Source organism: Corvus cornix, chromosome 15 (assembly GCF_000738735.6).
Source record: "Corvus cornix cornix isolate S_Up_H32 chromosome 15, ASM73873v5, whole genome shotgun sequence".
Classification (NCBI taxonomy): Eukaryota; Metazoa; Chordata; class Aves; order Passeriformes; family Corvidae; genus Corvus; species Corvus cornix.
The window spans coordinates 2,939,975-2,957,280 of record NC_046345.1 but is presented as its reverse complement, the minus strand read 5'-3'; the positions used below and the strand labels follow the sequence as shown (position 1 = coordinate 2,957,280).

The window sequence follows — 17,306 nt, the reverse complement described above, 5'->3', positions numbered from 1 at the left end:
AAGCATTTCCTGGTTTGTAAAATACTTTCTGCAAGGAAATGTGTATTGGCAAGGAAGCCAATATATAAATCCATGTCCTGTTCGTGTTTATTACTTCCTTCAGTGAAGTGCAGTGGTACTCACAGGCACCAGTGTAAAGGGTGTTTCCTGTCTCTAAAAGCTAGGAAAGGATTTGAATTCTTGATGGTTTTTGATCATTTCTGTTTCAAAGGTCATGGTTTCCTCATCTGGAAGGTGGAGACAGTGATATTTAATTCTTTGTAAATGTCTACTGCCAAAATTGCTGCACAGGGCCTTGGTGCTGTAGATTCTGCATCTCCTCAAAGTCCATGGCAAATGCACAGAGCCAGTCCTGCCCCAGACTGGGGTGTGAGGAGCCAGGACTGAGAGAAGAGACAGGATTGGCACGGAAGAGGTGATGAAGCTAAAGTGGTGTGAGCAGGTTCTCCCTCCCCAGTGAAAGTCTCGGTTCCTCACTCCCAGCCAACCTTCTGCTGTAGGTTTGTTTCTGATATGTTCTGCTTTAGGATTTGTATTTTCTGTTTCAGTGCTCTGCTGCTCCAGCTTTGAGCCAATAGCAAAGGAAATGTTGATTAATGTGGTGGTGAGTCAGTGCTGCAGTTCAGGGGTTCCTGGGGACAGGAGGAGTTGTACATTCAACCTTCACACTCTGACAGCCCAGAGCTTCCTTACACTTTCCTCTTCCAGTCACACGTTTTAGTTCCTCCATTTTTAAGAAGGGAGAAAGAGGGGTTTTTAACAAATAGCTTTGCTGCCTTAAATGTAAATGGATTTTTTAATCCTATCAACATGCTACAGTTGAATCAAAGCACTGTTTTTCTCCTATACCCAGCATTTCTAATCTTTGCCTTATCTCACTTTACTCTATCCTCTTACATCCCTTGGCACTCTCAAGACTAGGCAGTAGAAGAATCAGCACCTTCCTAACTTGTGCTCCCAAACCAGCATTTGGATCTCCAGTTGAGGTAGTCTTAGCCCTTCATTCACCAAAAGGTCAAGCCTGGCCTAGGTTTTTAGGTGCCAGTGTTTTGCTTTCTTCCATAATCATGAAAAGCATTCCACTGGGTTTGAGAGGTTGTACACCTGGGTAGAACTCAGGAGAAACAGCAGGTAATAACCAATTCATTTACATCAAACACAGCAAAGTAGGAATAAATTGTCTGCTTCAGGGATTATGAAATCTTTTTAAGTACTTCAAACAAAGTGCAGTGAGCAGGGGGCACAGTTGGCAGCTCCTCGCTGCAGCTGTCACATCCTGAAAATTAGGGAATCACATGTTGGCACTTGGAATGCTGGATGGTTCAATTACAAGTGATCCTAGGTAAAGCTGGGATATTTTTAGCCCTTTACACAATCCATTGTACTTTCCAGAGTCCAGCACAGGGCCCCAAGAACATCGAGTTTCCCAACGATTCGGAGTTGTCTCAGCTGTGCTGAGCTGCGGGAGTGGGAATTAGTCTGGTTTTGAGAACCTGGCATAGAAGTCCTCCCACTTTGTTCACAGGTGTGTGAGGTTTGCATATGCATTTACTTAAGGAGTTTAATCTTTTTTCCATACAAATGCTCATCCATGCCTACCTGCCCCTGGGAAAACAAGACGAACGTTTCCATTTGCAAACAGAGAAAGCAGCCTCAGACCAAAAATCTTGTCACTTTTCCTCAAAAACTGCTGATCCACCTGAATCTGCCAGATTTTTGCTGTGGGAAGCTTTCTGTCACCTGAACCAAACATGCAGAGATTCAGGAAAATCTCCCAGAGCTGAGCACTCCTTCAGCACCCCCTGCCACCAGGATAAATCCTGGTTCTCACTGATCTGTACATCTTCCCTGAGCACTGAAAATGGGTTTTCATTATAAATAATTGGATTGATTCAAAGTATTACTAATTGCTGCTTTAATATTTCTTGCAAGCAGAAGCAAGCATTCCTAGAAAATGCTAAGAAGGAGTTTTCCTGGCTGAGCTGTGCCATGAGCAGACTGTAGGATACTTTCATTTTATTAGACCGAGGTTCTACTGCTCTTATCTTTTAGAAGCCCATCCTTCGATGTCTGAGTTATTAACTCTGTCCAACATTGGCTGTACTAGCTTAAATTTAGAGCCTCTTAGGAAAAAAGTATGGAAAATCTGTCATTTTCAGGAACTTTTCCTAACTGAATTTTAGTACTTTGGACAGTCTGTATCCATTAATTAGTCTAGTTAGAAATTAAAACATCTGTTCCTCAGTTCTTAATGAAAACAGATATAGTCAGCTAAGATTTCCTGCAATTATTGTGTTTATGCAAATAATTTTCTTAACTAAACTGTTTATTTGGAACCTTGTTTAGTTATGTTTCATAAAGAAACACTTTATTTTTACAATTAATACTTTATTTTCTGTAGTACTTTCGTATGAAGAACATTTTGATTACAATAACACAATCAAATTGCTGCATTAATCCAGAAAATACTATTTTAAAAGATTTGACTCTGAAGTGAGTGATTTATCTGTGATTTGTTCTTTTGAGTAAACAGGCTTATCCATTTTCTCCTTTAATGATAATCTTGGAATAAGAACCTTGTGAAAACTTCTCCTGGGGCAAGTGTGAGGTTAAAGGAGATGAGGTGAGGAGCTTGTAGTGAAAGGCCAAGGCTGACATAGAGGAGCTGGGCTCTGGTCCCAGTTCTGACCACAGAGGGCACGTGGTCACCAGGCTGATGTCCTTTCCTGGAGAGGGATAACCTGTCAGGCTCTGGATGCCCTTGGAGAAGCCATTTCAACACCCCAGATTTGATTTTTATTTAGAGCTGTTATAATAATTACTTCACTAAGTGTGGAGAGACTGAATCTGGTGATACCAACCTCTTCCAGATTCTAATAAATGGAGAAGCATAAAGTAGGTGCATTGCTGGATTCTTCCAATAAAAATGGAGCATAATCCAGGAAATCTGCCCAGGGATGGTGGGTGCTGTGGGACGTTATGTGAGAGATCAAAGCCCTGTTTTCATTCACCATGTTCCATAATCTGCATTCCATGCTTGTTATGTTACAGTCCCCCATAAAAATAGCCAAGTGAAAAGGCAGAATCTTTGCTTGCTTTCCCTTGGATGGTTTTTGTGTCTCCAGGGGCTCTAACTCAGCTGACATGGGCTCCAGGCTGGTTTGCTTCAGCTGCTCCCTCAGTGCCAGCACTTGGTTCTTGTCCAGTCATTTAATCTTTGAAGCTGAAATAACTGCTTGTGTTAAATTGCTTGAGAAAGAAAAGCTACTGGTGGACGTGGCCTTGACTGGAACATCACTGCACGGGCAGATCCATGGGAATTCCACAGGATGAGCCTGCTGAGTTTGGACACAGGGAGCAGTTGCCTTGGTCTATGGGAAAATGCTGCTGCTCAGAAGTGGATTCCTTTGGTTACTCAGCTTGAAAGTGATGTGGCCAAACAATGTTATTTCTCTGTGAACTATTCAAATTATTTAAAAGACCTTTCACCACAGTAAAATGCAGTGTTTTGTGGCATTGATTTCTCATGTACACATGAGGTGTATAAAGCCTCAGAAGCAATGCTCACACAGATGAAAAACATTGGTATTTTATATTTTCTTTTAATTTTTGGAAACCTATGAAATGATTCTCAGCTTTTAGGCTGAAGAAACCTAATTTTGCTGTAAGATCCCTAGAAGCTCCTGATTTAAGTAGAGTCAAATCTAAGAGCTTGGCCCTGGATCTAAAGGAGCCTTCAGGCAGTGAGATTTTGAGAGGCTAATCTGTGCTGCCCTTGGAGTAGATCAGGTCTTTTGAACATTTTGCCAAATTATTGATTGATTTTCTACACAGATGATAATTTTCCTACTGTTGTTTATAACTGTTTTATGTTGTTTGCTGCAATAAAAGCTGTGTGAAAGGTTAAGTTTGCTTTAAAAAGCCAGAGATTGTGCTGACTGACATCCACCTCCTAAAATGAACAGATTTCAGTTGTCACTGTGAGCAAGTTGTAGTTCATTTTGGATGAAATTTGTATTATATAGTCCTAAGTTAATCAACTAATAATAGAACAGTGGTGGAATTGGTTCGTTAATCAACAAGATCCTTTGACTTCCATTGTAAAATACATTATGCTTTGAATATTGAATATGCAAATACTCTACCTCCCACTCGAGCTATTTTCAAGACCTTAAAAGTGAAGAGAATAATAGTTTGCTTTTCATCCTGGGATACACTGACAGAAGATTGTTCAGATTTGATAGCTCTGTGTGGTCACGTATTAATTTAATCCTTTACCTCATTCTTTCTTATATTCCAGCGGTCAAATGAAATGTTCCAGGGATCAAGACAGATGACTGTGCTTGCCTTAGATTTTCCTCAGTTGACAGAGATTGTATTTATACTTCTGTAATCACTTGGAAATCACAGAAAGCTTGGTATTGTCTAAGGAAAGAAAGAAAGAAAAAAAAAGTCTTTTGTATTAACTAAGAGGATGTGATTGAATTTGCTATGAAAAGGAATGAATTTGGTACTGCTGTATGAAATGTGCCAGTAATGTACCAGAGAGTGTGACAGGGCTCAGGTGACCTTGTCTATCCTTGTCCTGGGTAGTAGCAGGATGTAGGATGTTATCCCAAAGCCACACAGAGGCCAATCTGCATAGAGCACATTGAGTAATTTGTGGGTTTGTTCTTTCACCAAAAACGTTTATAGCTTTTGGCTTTAAAAATAGTTCTGGAGCGTAGCAAGAGAGAGGCAGCTTTGGCCTAGATATTGCACAGGATGGCAGATGAACAGGGTTGATTTCATTGTGGGCATTTTGCCCAGGACACTTTTTATAGAACATACAGTTACTCTGGGGGTTCTTAGCCTATGGTCACACTGGGGGTTTGGATTTATTTTGTAGAAGGGAGAGGGATAATTTCACAAAAAGAAAAAGTAATGTAAATTCCAAAATTTAAGTTCATTTATGTTTGAATTTCAAACTTGTATCAGTGGGAGTGGGATTCATTTTCCTTCTGGGGCTGCCTGGTCTGTGCTCCCTGCACACACTGAACTCCTCCTCATCCAGGAGCCTTCTGAAGCCTGTTCTTACATCATTTACTCTCATAAAATTTATTTGCTTTCCATCTCTGGATCAGAATATGTTTTTGAGCTGTGATTGGCATTTACCTCATAGCTCTCATGTAAAATCCAGAAATAAGAGCTAAGATTGCACGACAGATGGAAAACGTTAAGGCACAGAAAAATCTTACCTGTTTGTTTCAACCCCTGGTACTTGTGTTACAAATTGAACACACACAGGTTCAGGTGTAAATTAGCTAAGGTTGCTGGACTGTAAGGGTTTTTATTATTTTGCTCAGTCTTTAATACAAATATAAATTCTCCATTGCTTTAGATTTTGAGTGAAATAAATACTGTATTTTTCTCTTTCTATGCAAGGACTCTGCTTTTATTTTCCTGGGTTTGAAAACTTAGCCAGCGATATCATCTAGGTCTGCAGGAGTCAAGGAAAGAGTACAACACGTTTTAACTACTGAGAATATTTTAAAAAGAAATAAAATGTTTTCCCATGTCCTCTTCCCTTCCAATTCTGCTGCTCTCTGTTACCATGTTTTGGTCTGCAAAGCTGGGGCTGTGCAGTGCAGAGCTGGGGCTCTGTTACAAGTGCAAATTACTGCTGCATTAAGTTTTTATTATCCATGACTCCCATAACGTTTTGCAAGGAGTATTTACTTTTCCAGCTGTCAAATGGTGGTGAGCAGAAGGGAGTGATCTCAGGCCTGCAAATGAGTGAGCTGGGACAGAAAGCAGTGGAGCTGCTTTTCTTGATCTCGCTCAGTGAACAAATGCAGAGCTGAAAATAAATAGACCCTGGGAATCCTGAATTCCAGCCCTCTGTTCTAAACACTGCATCTTCAATGTGCAGGACAAAGAGGATAATTACATTTTATGCAGTAAGAGGCTTGCTTGGCTGTAAGTGAAGTGAGTTCCTGCTCTCTCTCCCCCAGTTCAAGCAGTACGTGAACAAGCTCCGGAGCAAGAACACGTTTTACAAGAAGAAGCGACTGGAAATAGCAGAAATTACAGCGGAGTACGGGATCCTCCAGAGGACTGAGGAGCTCCTGAGGCAGCGCCACGAGGCCATTCAGCAGCAGTTGGTAACACGAGCTTGTGCTGCTCCCCCAGCCCTCCCTGCCCCGGGAACAGCCTTAGGATCCCAGGGATGCTGCTTGGGTTATTCTGATGTGTATCCCCCTCAGCTCCCGCTGCCCCTGCTGAAGGAGCCATTAGGGTATAAAAGGTACTTTTGCCTGTTGACTGGGAGGCTGCTGTACTTCGTGTCCATCAGGACTGCTCTGCAGCTTCTTTTTAGACTGAAGGGCCCGACCCCGCTTTTTAAAGTTGATGGTAAATCTGCACAAATGCTGCTTAGGGCAAGGCTGGATGCTTAAATTACTTTTGGGTATCCACAGATGTAGTGAGGGCTTAGAGAATGACCAACAGCAAATAGGATCCAAGTTACTGCTGTAAAATGTATAGGAATGATATTTAAAGAAAGAGCAGGCAGGAAGGAAACATTCTAACCCCAGAATATTTAGAAGAAAATGCATTTAAATTTAAAACTGGATGAATCTTTCCTAAGCCAGAACAGCAGCAGAAGGGATTCTGCTCTGGATAACTGTAAGCATCCCAAGTGCAGGAACACTCTGTGGTATTTTGTTCCAATCCCTGTATTCTTGTTACCAAAATACTTTACAAAATAATTAGCTGCATCTTCTGATCAAGCAGACAGATTTTACACATTGAACTTATAGAGAGCCTGACCTCCAGCTCACTTTACCCTGTGGAAATTCTCTGTTCACTTCATTGAGCATTGGATGACCAAATATTGTATTTATAGAGAGTTTTTATTGTCCTGCTGTTCAGGCATGAGATAAAATCTACTTTTCTGGCAGCTGGATTAATTATAATAAATTAATTAATAATAATCAATTGATTAATAAAATAAATTGATTACAGTACTTACCCTTTTCACTTCTTTACAATATTCCAAGAAGGAATTTGCTGTTTCTTGGTTAATGGACTCACATCCAGCATTTATTGTTTGTGTCTGCAGCAAGCAATTGAGGAGAAGAAAGGAATCTCTGGATACAGCTACACCCAGGAGGAGCTGGAACGAGTCTCTGCAGTGAAGAGTGAAATGGATGAAGTGAAAGGCCAGACATTAGATAACATGTCTGAAATGGTGATTTTGGTCTTAAACTATTGTATTTCCTCAGTTTGAGTATCTGGGTCCTCAGCATATAAAACCCAGTTTAATGTTTTTGTTTGGGTTTATAATTTTCCTTTAATCTGTGTTTATACATATATATATATATATATATAAATATTTCTAACAAATACATCTGCAAAGATAATCTTGACAAAGTTTACTAGAATGTGCATTTCTTGTCTTTAAAATCCTACAAATAAATGCTTCTTTTCTCCCCTTCAGAAACTTTAGGAATATCAAATCTTCTTGTCTTTGAATTTTTACTTTTTTTGTGATTTCAGAAGTGGTTTCATATTTGTTCTTATTTGACACATTATTTGAAAGAGACAAATGGTTTGAATCTGTAATAGAGGGTTTTTCTAAAATGTTTGTAAATCACTGGAGTTATGCATATGTTGAAAAGATACTTAATATGCTTAAAGAGCTAAATAGCTTGTCTTTTTCTCTATAGCCTGATTTTCAATTGTCCTTAGAACTGTCATGTTTTAATTTACCTGCCCACATAGCCATAGAAGCAAGAACGAGCTTGAATTTCTAATTAGAAAATATTACAAGAGAGCAAAAAGCAAAATAGCATCTTTTTAACTCATTAGGAAAATAAAATGGTGTAACTAAAATAGAATTACTCTCAAACAGAAAGGTGGATGCAATTTGAATTTTCAGTCTAAGTATGTGAAAGTCACTCAGTTTTAGCATTTTCAAGCTTTATTTAACCTAGGCAGGTTTATTTGTTTTCTTAAGGATTTCTTCCTTTCTCTGAGCCCCCTCTGTGCATCCCCTTCATCTCCCCTACTCCTTCAGCTCTTTGGTGTCTGGCACATGGGCAGTGTCCTGGACTTTTCTGGGATGTTCTCAGTTGGAACAATGGGAGCAGAATTTGCCTCATTTGTGGGAGTGACCCCACTGCCAGATGGGCTCTTTCCCTTTTTTAATTAGGCCTGAACTTCAGTTACATAATTAAGGTTTCATCACACATTTTTTCTCTCTGTATTTTGGTTTACTTCCCTTTCTTTTCACATTCCTAATTACATAAATGTACAATTAGGGTCACAGAGTTAATGAATATTATTTTGTCCCTTTCTCAGGTGAAGAAACTGAATGCCATGGTGGCAGAGAAGAAGGCAAGCCTTGCTCCCGTCATCAAAGAGCTGAGGCAGCTGCGTCAGAACTGCCAGGTTTGTAGAAACACTCCTCTCTTTCTCTGCAAATCGAGTCAAACCCCCAAATAAATCCAGTTTACAGATCTCTGAAGTGGTCTACAAGGACATGATCAACTCTGAGGGAAAGCTGGAAACAGCAGAACCTGTCAACAGCGTTTGCAGCAGGCAACATGCTAAAGGTTGGAATTTGTAAAAGCTGACAGTGCAGGCACAAAATTTAGTCCTTTATAGCAATTTTAAAAATTACTACATCAGGGGAAAATGTGAAAAGTCATAGTTCAAACCCAAAGCAAAGTTAGTTTCAGATTAGTTGCAAAGCTATTTCTGTATTTCAGCACTGATGATCCCAACCAACACTGTCCTTTCTGAGTGGATTGCAGATAAGTTCCCATCCAAATGTTGGATACATTGCTCCAATTCCTGCATTAGTCTGCGGCACTGACAAATTTGTCCATTTGTTTTCAAAATTTTATAGAGAGCTGGGAAAAAAAAAAGTCTTTTGGGTCTACAGCTGCCATAAGTTGGCTTGTTACCATGGAATTAAATAAACTGGTGCATTTATCTATCAATGAAATTTCCAGAAAACCTACATTTAAGGGTTCCATTCAAAGTGTCACAGATGAAATCCAGCGAAGGGGTTGATTGTGTACAACTGTAATTGAAATTTGGCTTTTCATAGGGAGTACTTATATTGATCCTTTCTCAATGTCTATTTTTATCATTATTTGTTCTTTCTTCTTGCAAATACAGCCTTGTTACCCTGGCAGGGTAAAGCCATGGATGTGCTGTACAGAGGAAATTTCCCTCTCTCTGATCCCCAGAATGTGAGGGGCTTGGTGGCTTCCCTGTGTAACCACAACCATGTGCCAGTGAGGGTCACTGAGTGCGCCAGGAGCTGGGGCTGGTGTGTGAGGGGCCTGAGTGTCACAGGAAGATTTCATTTATGTGCCCTTTTGCCCTTTTCACCAAGGAATTAACTCAAGAATGTGATGAGAAGAAAATCCAGTACGACAGTTGTGCGGCCGGGTTGGAGACCAATCGCTCGGCCCTGGAACAGGTGAGGTGGGGCTGGCTCCTGCTCATGGATAAATGCTGTGGTACAGTGTTTCCCTGCCTTCCCTCGGGATGTGGAAAGTACAAATCCAGTCAATGAGTCAGTGTGACCCACAGGTCATGCCTGAAGCTGCTGTGTGGGGTGCCTGCAGTCACACAGGTCCTGAACAGCAGCAGATGGGCTCAGGGTGCTTCATCCAGCTCTGATCAGCAAGGACGTGCATCTGCCAGAAATTCTGCTGCCCTGGACAGTATCTGTTAGGGAAGAATTTGAACGTAAAATAAAGATTAATTGGTCAAGACAAATCTTTATATGCATTTAGCAGATTCACTGCACTAGCAACAAATTCAATAATTAATGACTGAAACTGGTGGCAAGGAGACTTCATTAAATGGGACTGTCTTGTATTCCTTTGTCTCACTCCATCATTCCTGTGAATTTTGACTGGGCTTGGTTTCTCAAGGCCTTGCCCACAAAGGAATATACTGCAAGATAAACAGAGAGTACCTTTAAAGTGTGGGTGGATATACAGAGTTCTTTTCCTGCTCTAAAAGTTCCTCTGTGGGGTCCTTCACACCAGATGGACCTGGTGTGAAATGGACCTTCCAAAGGAACTATTTTACAACAGCAATCAAGGCTTTTTTTCTTGGCAGACAACTCGTAGTCATTTTCTAGCATGTGGTGACAATCACATCCACTCACTGAGCTGGACATGAGTTGAACTGTAGAATTCAGTTTTCCAGCTGATGGTCTGAAAATCACACAGTGACAGAGCTCTGGAATGGCAAATGCTGTGCAGCCTGGAATGTGTACAGGAATTCCATTGAGGGTTTTTTTGGATGGACCATTTAGAGATGGGAGCAACCCACTATCTCCATACTCCTCCTCCATGTAATTATTGACTGCTGATTAACATACTATTGGCAAGACTAACATGCACTTTGCAGATGTGTTCCAGGAAATGCTTGTTCACAGCTGTGCCTGGCACTTCAGATGTGCTGAGGAACAGGAGTCTTGGCAGCACTGCTGAAGAGTCTGTTAGAAGTCAGGCATTAATAAAAACCTGTTAACAGCCATTTTGCATCTCTGACTGTGACTGAGGCTGCCAATGTAAAGCCATTCAGTTGTCTTTCACTTTAAAAGTGACTTGTGAGAAGCCCAAATTATATAAACATTTGAGAAATTATCAATTCAGGATTATTATTATTATTATTATTATAAACTCTCATGGTTTATATGGCAACACAGGGCATCTCCTGGGAACTTTCAGTCACCATATCCTTTGGAATCTTACTCTTTTCCCACAGGAGGTGAAAGGGCTTCTTGAGGAGTGTGCCCAGGAAGAGAGCAACTACCATTACATTAACTGCATGAAAAGGGTAAGAGCACAAATTGTTCCCAGTGAAATGGAATAGCAATTATAATATATACACACATACATCTATTTAAATTGTGGATTTCTTTACAGACCCTGGAGATCCAGCTGCAGCGTGCCAAGGAGGAGATGAAGGCCTATGTGTCCCCAGACCCCCAGGAGCGGCGCAAGGCGGTTCGGTGAGCGGGGCAGGGTGCTCCCCTTGGGGTGACTTGAAGGAGATTCACAAACTGAGGCTGAAGTCAGGAATTTTCTCACTGGCATTTGGACCAGAGGAGTTCACCTGATAAATTTAGAAACACTATAATAATCTAAAAATAAGCATCTCGGATTCCAGCCTTTACTGCTGTAAATCTACAAGTTCTCTCAGACATACCAGGAGATTTGCCCTTCTCATTGGAGGTTCTCAGCCTGGGATAGGGCTTCAACTGGCAGCCCCACACTTGGAGGATGGTTCTGCACCATCCCATGAACCTCCATCCTTACCCTCAGTTTCACTGACTCCAGTAAAAAGCCACTTCCTTCATCCCGTGACTCTTTCAGGACCCCTCGCCTTTGACTGGCAGGGAGAGAAACAGGAAATACTATAAATTGAGCTGCTGATTATTTTTGGTGTAGTTTTCTATTTTAAATAGAAATTTTTCCTGCCAAAGATGGAAATGTTTTCTGAGAATGAGATATTTCAGATTCATTATCTGTGCTAAGAAGTCTAAATGTTACCATGTCATAGAGATTTTTTACACTTAACTAAATATTTTTGTAAAAGTATCCTGTTGAAAATTTTGTGTGTGTTCAATCTTCTAATACAACATAAAAGCTGAAACAAAATTCAGGCAACAGTCAACAAACTGTTTCAAGATTAAGCATCAGAAAACCCCAAAACATTTATAATTTCCAGCTGGTAAAAGTGTCATAATACCCGGGGCTTATTCTTCATAATTAGTTTTCCAAAATTTCAGAATATTGCATGAAATAGAAATTCTGTTTTCCAGAAAAATGAATCTTAGAGCCTTGTTGTCAACAAAATAATCCAGTTGGTGTCAGTAGCTTTACAAGGTGGTCTTTGCTTTCCCACCACAGTATTTCTCAGTCACAAAAACATTTATCAAAACAGTTTTAAAATTGGTGTTTGTTCAGTTTTATGGCTATTGACAGGGAAATTGTCAAACAGTGAGAAAACTCCAGGGATTCTCTCAGGGGAATCCATCAGACCCTTCCTGAAGCCCCTTGCACTGGTACCAGTGGAGCTGCATCTCCATGTTCTAGAACAGGAGGCAGAGATCACCAGGAAGCGAAGGACCAGAGTAACATCCATGAGAGATGACCTTCTGCAAGGATGTGAGGCCTGGGAATGTTCAAACACTGTATGGCAAAGAGTGGTAAACAGTGAAAGTAAGAGTAAGAAAAGAATCAAAACTACAAATATTGGGGAGGGAGAAGAGAAGGACGAGGAGAGAGAAGGGGCTGGAGGCTGAGAGGCCTCTTGCTCCATCTCACAAAATAATGGAAGGCTGTAGGAAATAAACATTTAACTAACGAAGGAATGATGAAACAGCAAAATTAAGCAGAAGGATGAACAGATAAAACCTTAGTGATGATATGAATATTCATGAGGATGAGGAGCAGCTGAGGCAGCGGGGTCAGACAGCAGGGAGTGGGAGCTCAGGTTGGTTCACTCCAACTCAAATACTTGGGAATTGAAGATCCAGGATATGGGGATTCACACGGAGCAGCCGTCAGAGCCCAGTGCTGGAATGGAGCACGAGCCCAGCTATGTAATCCCAGGTATGGTGAGGGAATGTGAATAGGCTGTTACCCCTCTGTGCTGTCCCCATTTCACTTCCCGACTGTGGAAATTATCCTCCCACAGGGACCAGCCACAGTCCTGACCTTTCTAAGAGGTCACAGTGCTGTCTCATTTCAATGAGTTACAGCAAAGTTCAATAGAGACATCTTAGCAAAATATAAAATGAGACGATTACATTTTTCTCTAGACATCCCTTTAGAACCTGAATGTATTTTTCAGCAAGCACTGGAATGTAAACGGAGTAAAAATGAACCATAAATAGAATTGCACTTTCCCAACAACATATTGAACAAAAAAATGTCTTAATTCAGACCCTCTTTATTGAATATAAACTCTCTGTTCCGTGGAGTCACTTGTTAGGAATGTGAAAAGTTAATTTTCTTTTCTAAAAATAGAAAGTTGTGGGGTTTTTAACAAAGTTATTAAGTTACATTCTTTCCAGTCATCATTATAAATAGTAAAGAAAAACTTACTAGGAAAGACATAAAATCCTCTGATGATTACTTTGAAAACTCTACTTCAAAAAAAAAAAAGAGGGTGTTCTGGAGGCCAAATGTGTGAGAACACGTGCTGTGTGCCAGGGCAAAGAAGCAGCTTCAGCCTCACCTCCAGTTGGGTGAGGATTGCTGAGATCAGTGGGACAACACAGCACCTGGAGCAGCCTCAGCACAGCTCTGATCTGTTCTGGCTGGAATTGTCCAAGAGCAAGAGATCCTAAAGTGATCCATTCCTGTGGAGGCAAGACCAGCTGGCCCGAGGCCCAAGTGCTCCAGTCAAAGTCCTGGAGTACTGGGGAGAAAGGGAAGGAATCAGGGAATGTGATGCCTTGGGTCCACACAGCTGCTTTCACGCTCCAGGAAACCTTCATGCTCTGGCATCATGAAGGCTGAAATTTCTTTCTCAAAATTAGGATTTCTCTATGCAAAAGTCATCTGCACTAAGCAATTTGAAAAGCTCTTTAAATGAGCTGGGTTATTTTGAATTCCACTAGCTGACTCTCACACACAAAGAATATAATAATTACACAGAAAATACAATTGATTTTCTTTCCAAGTGGCTCAGTGCACAGGTTTTTTTCTATTGTCACATTTCAAAAAAACTAAAGATACGTCCTAGTGCTGTCTGTGGACAGTGCTGTTGTGGTTTGCATATTCTGTTGTCAGGGGTCATGTGTCAGCTTTGGGTATGGCAGAGTGATGTGGCCACTTGGTACAGACAGGGGTGGACAGCCAGGGCTTTCCGTGCTGAATGTCAGCATTAACACTTCTCAGCCTATATTGAGGCCCTGAAATGTGAGGGCTGTTTTCTGGGAGAGGAACGTGCAGCATTCCCACTGCACTCACTGGACTTGTCAGACCTGGGCTGAAATGCCATTCCCCCTCATTCCTGTACTTTCCCACTCATTCCAGTGCTGCATTCACAGCAATTAAGGGCTCTGGGTCTGTAAACTCTGACACTCGTACAAGCCAGGCCGTGGCTCACCTCGGGATGTCACCAGGATAAATGCATTATAAAAGGCATCAGGAGTATCTCATCTGCATGGTCTCGCTGTTGCCTTCAAGCTGGAAGGAGCAGTGATCATGCCTGCTTCAAAAATGTAAGAGACCTTAGCCAGTATCACTTTTCCCAGCTGCACAGCTGAGACAAGGAGATGTGATCCTTCATATTAAGACGTGTTGCCCAATGACAAAAATGGGGTTTTTTGTGTTTCCTCTTCTGTCTCATTTATGAACCTCCCAATACTTCCATTATTTTCCATGTTGGCATCATTATTCTGTCCTGTTACACAGAACCAAATCCTGATAAAATCATTTTATATTTCCTTTAGAGAACAGTATACACGAATCATCCTTGAACAAGAAAACCTTGGGAAGGTAAGAAAGAGGCTTTTACTTTGTACAGACATTGTACAGTTCATAGTTTTGTGGGGCTTATTCCCAAAGGCTGTGGTCAGTCTTTTATAAAAAGCATAATGCAGCCTACAAAGAAAATTCCATCACTGCTGGCATTGGTAACTAATACCCTGGAAGAGGATCCTGCTCCCTCCTCAGGGCTTGATTTCCTGCAGGGAATAGCACAAGCTGCTCTAAGGGATAGGCAAACAGCTCAGTGTGACAGCACATTCCCTGAAAACCGTTTGGATAAGACCCTGAAGCAGGGGCATAACAAACTGTGCCAGCTCAGATTTTCTGTTGTATATAAAGCAACCTGTTGAAGACAATAAATTCTGAGCCTGTCAACCTCATCACTGCTGCTAAAGGCCAGGGGATCAGCGGCATCAGACTAAAGCAGTTGTCCAGTTTTAATCTTGTCTGAAGCTCAGATCAGCAGGGACGAGGTTGGGCTTAGCAAGTCACACCAAACAGCTTTTATTAATTTCCTTTTCTCAGTAAGTCTGAGTGATTTTTACAGGTCTGGGCTGCCACTATTAATAATCAGCAGGGGGTTTAATTGTAAAACATTGATTTCATGTTACAGTATCATGATATGAATCCATTGTGCGTTGTACCTTGATACTGCGAGAGCTCTGCATGGAAATGATGTCAGATTTTTAGCATAAGTTCTCAAATAGGTAAGATTAATATTCAGACAGTTAGAAACCATGGAAATAGTTGTCAATCCGTACAAAGATCTAAATCCCAGGTGTTAATGCATTTAGCACTTGCAGGGCGTGTTATCAATGTGAACAAAACAATACTTCCATAGCATATAAAAATCTCTGTCATTCCAAGCTGCCTATGCAAGCAACTTCTGTGGTGTAGAGCTGTTGCAGAAATCTGATATTTTTATATTTTTAACAGAAACTACGAGAGAAACAGAAAGTTGTACGGGAAAGTCACGGGCCAAATATGAAGCAAATGAAAATGTGGCAGGACTTTGAGCAATTAATGGAATGTAAGAGAGAATGTTTTCTGAAACAACAAAATCAAGCAGCCATTGGTCAGGTCATTCAGGAAGGAGGTAAAGATAGGCTTGTGTTATGAATTCTTCCTCCTGATACCCACATGAAGTAGGAATGTTAAATACTGTTGCTTTCATCAATTCTACCATTTTTATACGTGGTTTGGTTTTGGTGCATAAACAGAGAGAGCAAAGAACCCTTCTGGAAGCTTTTGCTCCACTGTTTCAGTGACAACGTGCCATGGTTGGAAGCTGTTGGGAGGGCTGCACTGGGGTGAACCTGCTCGTAAATCCGTGTTTTATGAGGCTGGGAATGGCACGCACTGTAGGGAGATCAAAGGGAAACAAACCCTTCTGCAGGGTCACAGAAAACTCACGTAATTGCTCTGCCTCTCATTCTCTGCCGCTAAGGTTACATTTTTGCAAGGCCTGGGACTTGGTACTGTATAATTGTGGCCCTCCTGGCTTGGCCCTATCTGTCCCTATTGTCCTTACCCAGCCAGTGTGGCAGCAGGAGCGGGGCCGCTGTCACCCTGGCCCGAACACTCCTGGTCATTCTTTCCTTGCACGGTTGGGCTCAGCTGATTGTGCTTCCAGGAGACACCTCACTGCTACAGCATCAGGAGTCAGCCTGGAGAACAATCACTTGGATTCTGAGCTTTTTCCATTATCTTTTGTTGCTGTTGTTTTTAACAGAAGTATTTTTCTTGCACATTTACCTCCTTCACATTTTCTGAGTTGCCTGTGTGAAAATGTAAAGGGAGCTCGGCTGAAGCTTTCCCCAGGGAGGAGTTTTGAGCTGTTTTGTCTGCACAGTGCAATTCCAAAGGGATTACACAGCCAAAGAGGGTCATCCCAGGGCTGGAGGTTATCCATGGATGTAGATATGGCCCAGTGGTTCTTGCATCTGGCCTGGAGTGCAGCCCTGAGCTGTGAGCCACAGGCAGCTGTCACTGCCCTCAGAGGTGCCCCACGGCTAAGCCGGGGGCACAGGGATGGAGGTGAGGACTGAGAGTGTCCCTCACACGTCACCATTCTGCACGAGCAGCTCTTGGCCCCTGGCACAGATCAGCAGCACAGAGATAATTCGTGGGACCAGAAATCCTGCTGTTCTCCTTTGGCTTACTGGATTCCTAGATAGGTTGGTGGGGTTTTTTATAGTTTTTCCTGCCTGAAGTAGAATGTCTTTTCAGGATATAAAAAAAAGTAATTTTCCTTTCTTTGATACCTAACTATGAGATCTTTTGCTGGTTTCTATATCCAGAGAATATGGTAATTATAGAGTTCCTGGTTTGCCTTTGCATTAAATATATTTGTTAACAGGACTGAAATAAAAGCTGGCAAAACTACATTTTGACTGTATGGTATTCTTCTTTTTTTACATTTTTTAGGTGAGAGAAGGAAATTGTTGGTGGCTGGGCCACAGGAAAAATGGGTTATTTAATGACATTTATTTGAGAAGCTTCCTAAGGGCTCACAGTGCAGCTTGAGTGTGAGGAATGGGTCTCAGATCCATAGATCCCAGGACATCCTCATGCCAGCCCTCCCACGAATAGCTGGAGTTAGTTTTTCCCAACAGCTGCACACTGACCCTCCTCAGGCCAGGGAGAAGAGCAGGGTGCCTCTGGCACAGGATGGAAGGAAGACACAGGTAGAGCTGTGCCACCACCCCCTGCCTCCAGGAGCTGACTGCTGCGGGATTTAGTGAGGGAGAGAAGGAATCTCTGGCAGGGAGAAGCTCAGGAAAGGCC

At 41.7% G+C, this 17,306-nt stretch overlaps 1 protein-coding gene across 1 annotated transcript in view; it reads left to right on the top strand.

The window, feature by feature from the left end:
• IFT81 (intraflagellar transport 81) overlaps positions 1 to 16,906 on the top strand; it is a 37,160-nt gene extending 20,254 nt beyond the window's left edge. The window contains exons 11-18 of the mRNA XM_010398361.2: positions 5,994 to 6,143; positions 7,103 to 7,231; positions 8,344 to 8,433; positions 9,389 to 9,475; positions 10,780 to 10,851; positions 10,941 to 11,026; positions 14,483 to 14,528; positions 15,456 to 16,906. Of these exons, the coding sequence (XP_010396663.1) occupies positions 5,994 to 6,143; positions 7,103 to 7,231; positions 8,344 to 8,433; positions 9,389 to 9,475; positions 10,780 to 10,851; positions 10,941 to 11,026; positions 14,483 to 14,528; positions 15,456 to 15,638 (843 nt within the window). The 3' untranslated portion in view covers positions 15,639 to 16,906. The remainder of the gene's footprint in view (positions 1 to 5,993; positions 6,144 to 7,102; positions 7,232 to 8,343; positions 8,434 to 9,388; positions 9,476 to 10,779; positions 10,852 to 10,940; positions 11,027 to 14,482; positions 14,529 to 15,455) is intronic.
• Positions 16,907 to 17,306: the final 400 nt, after the last annotated feature.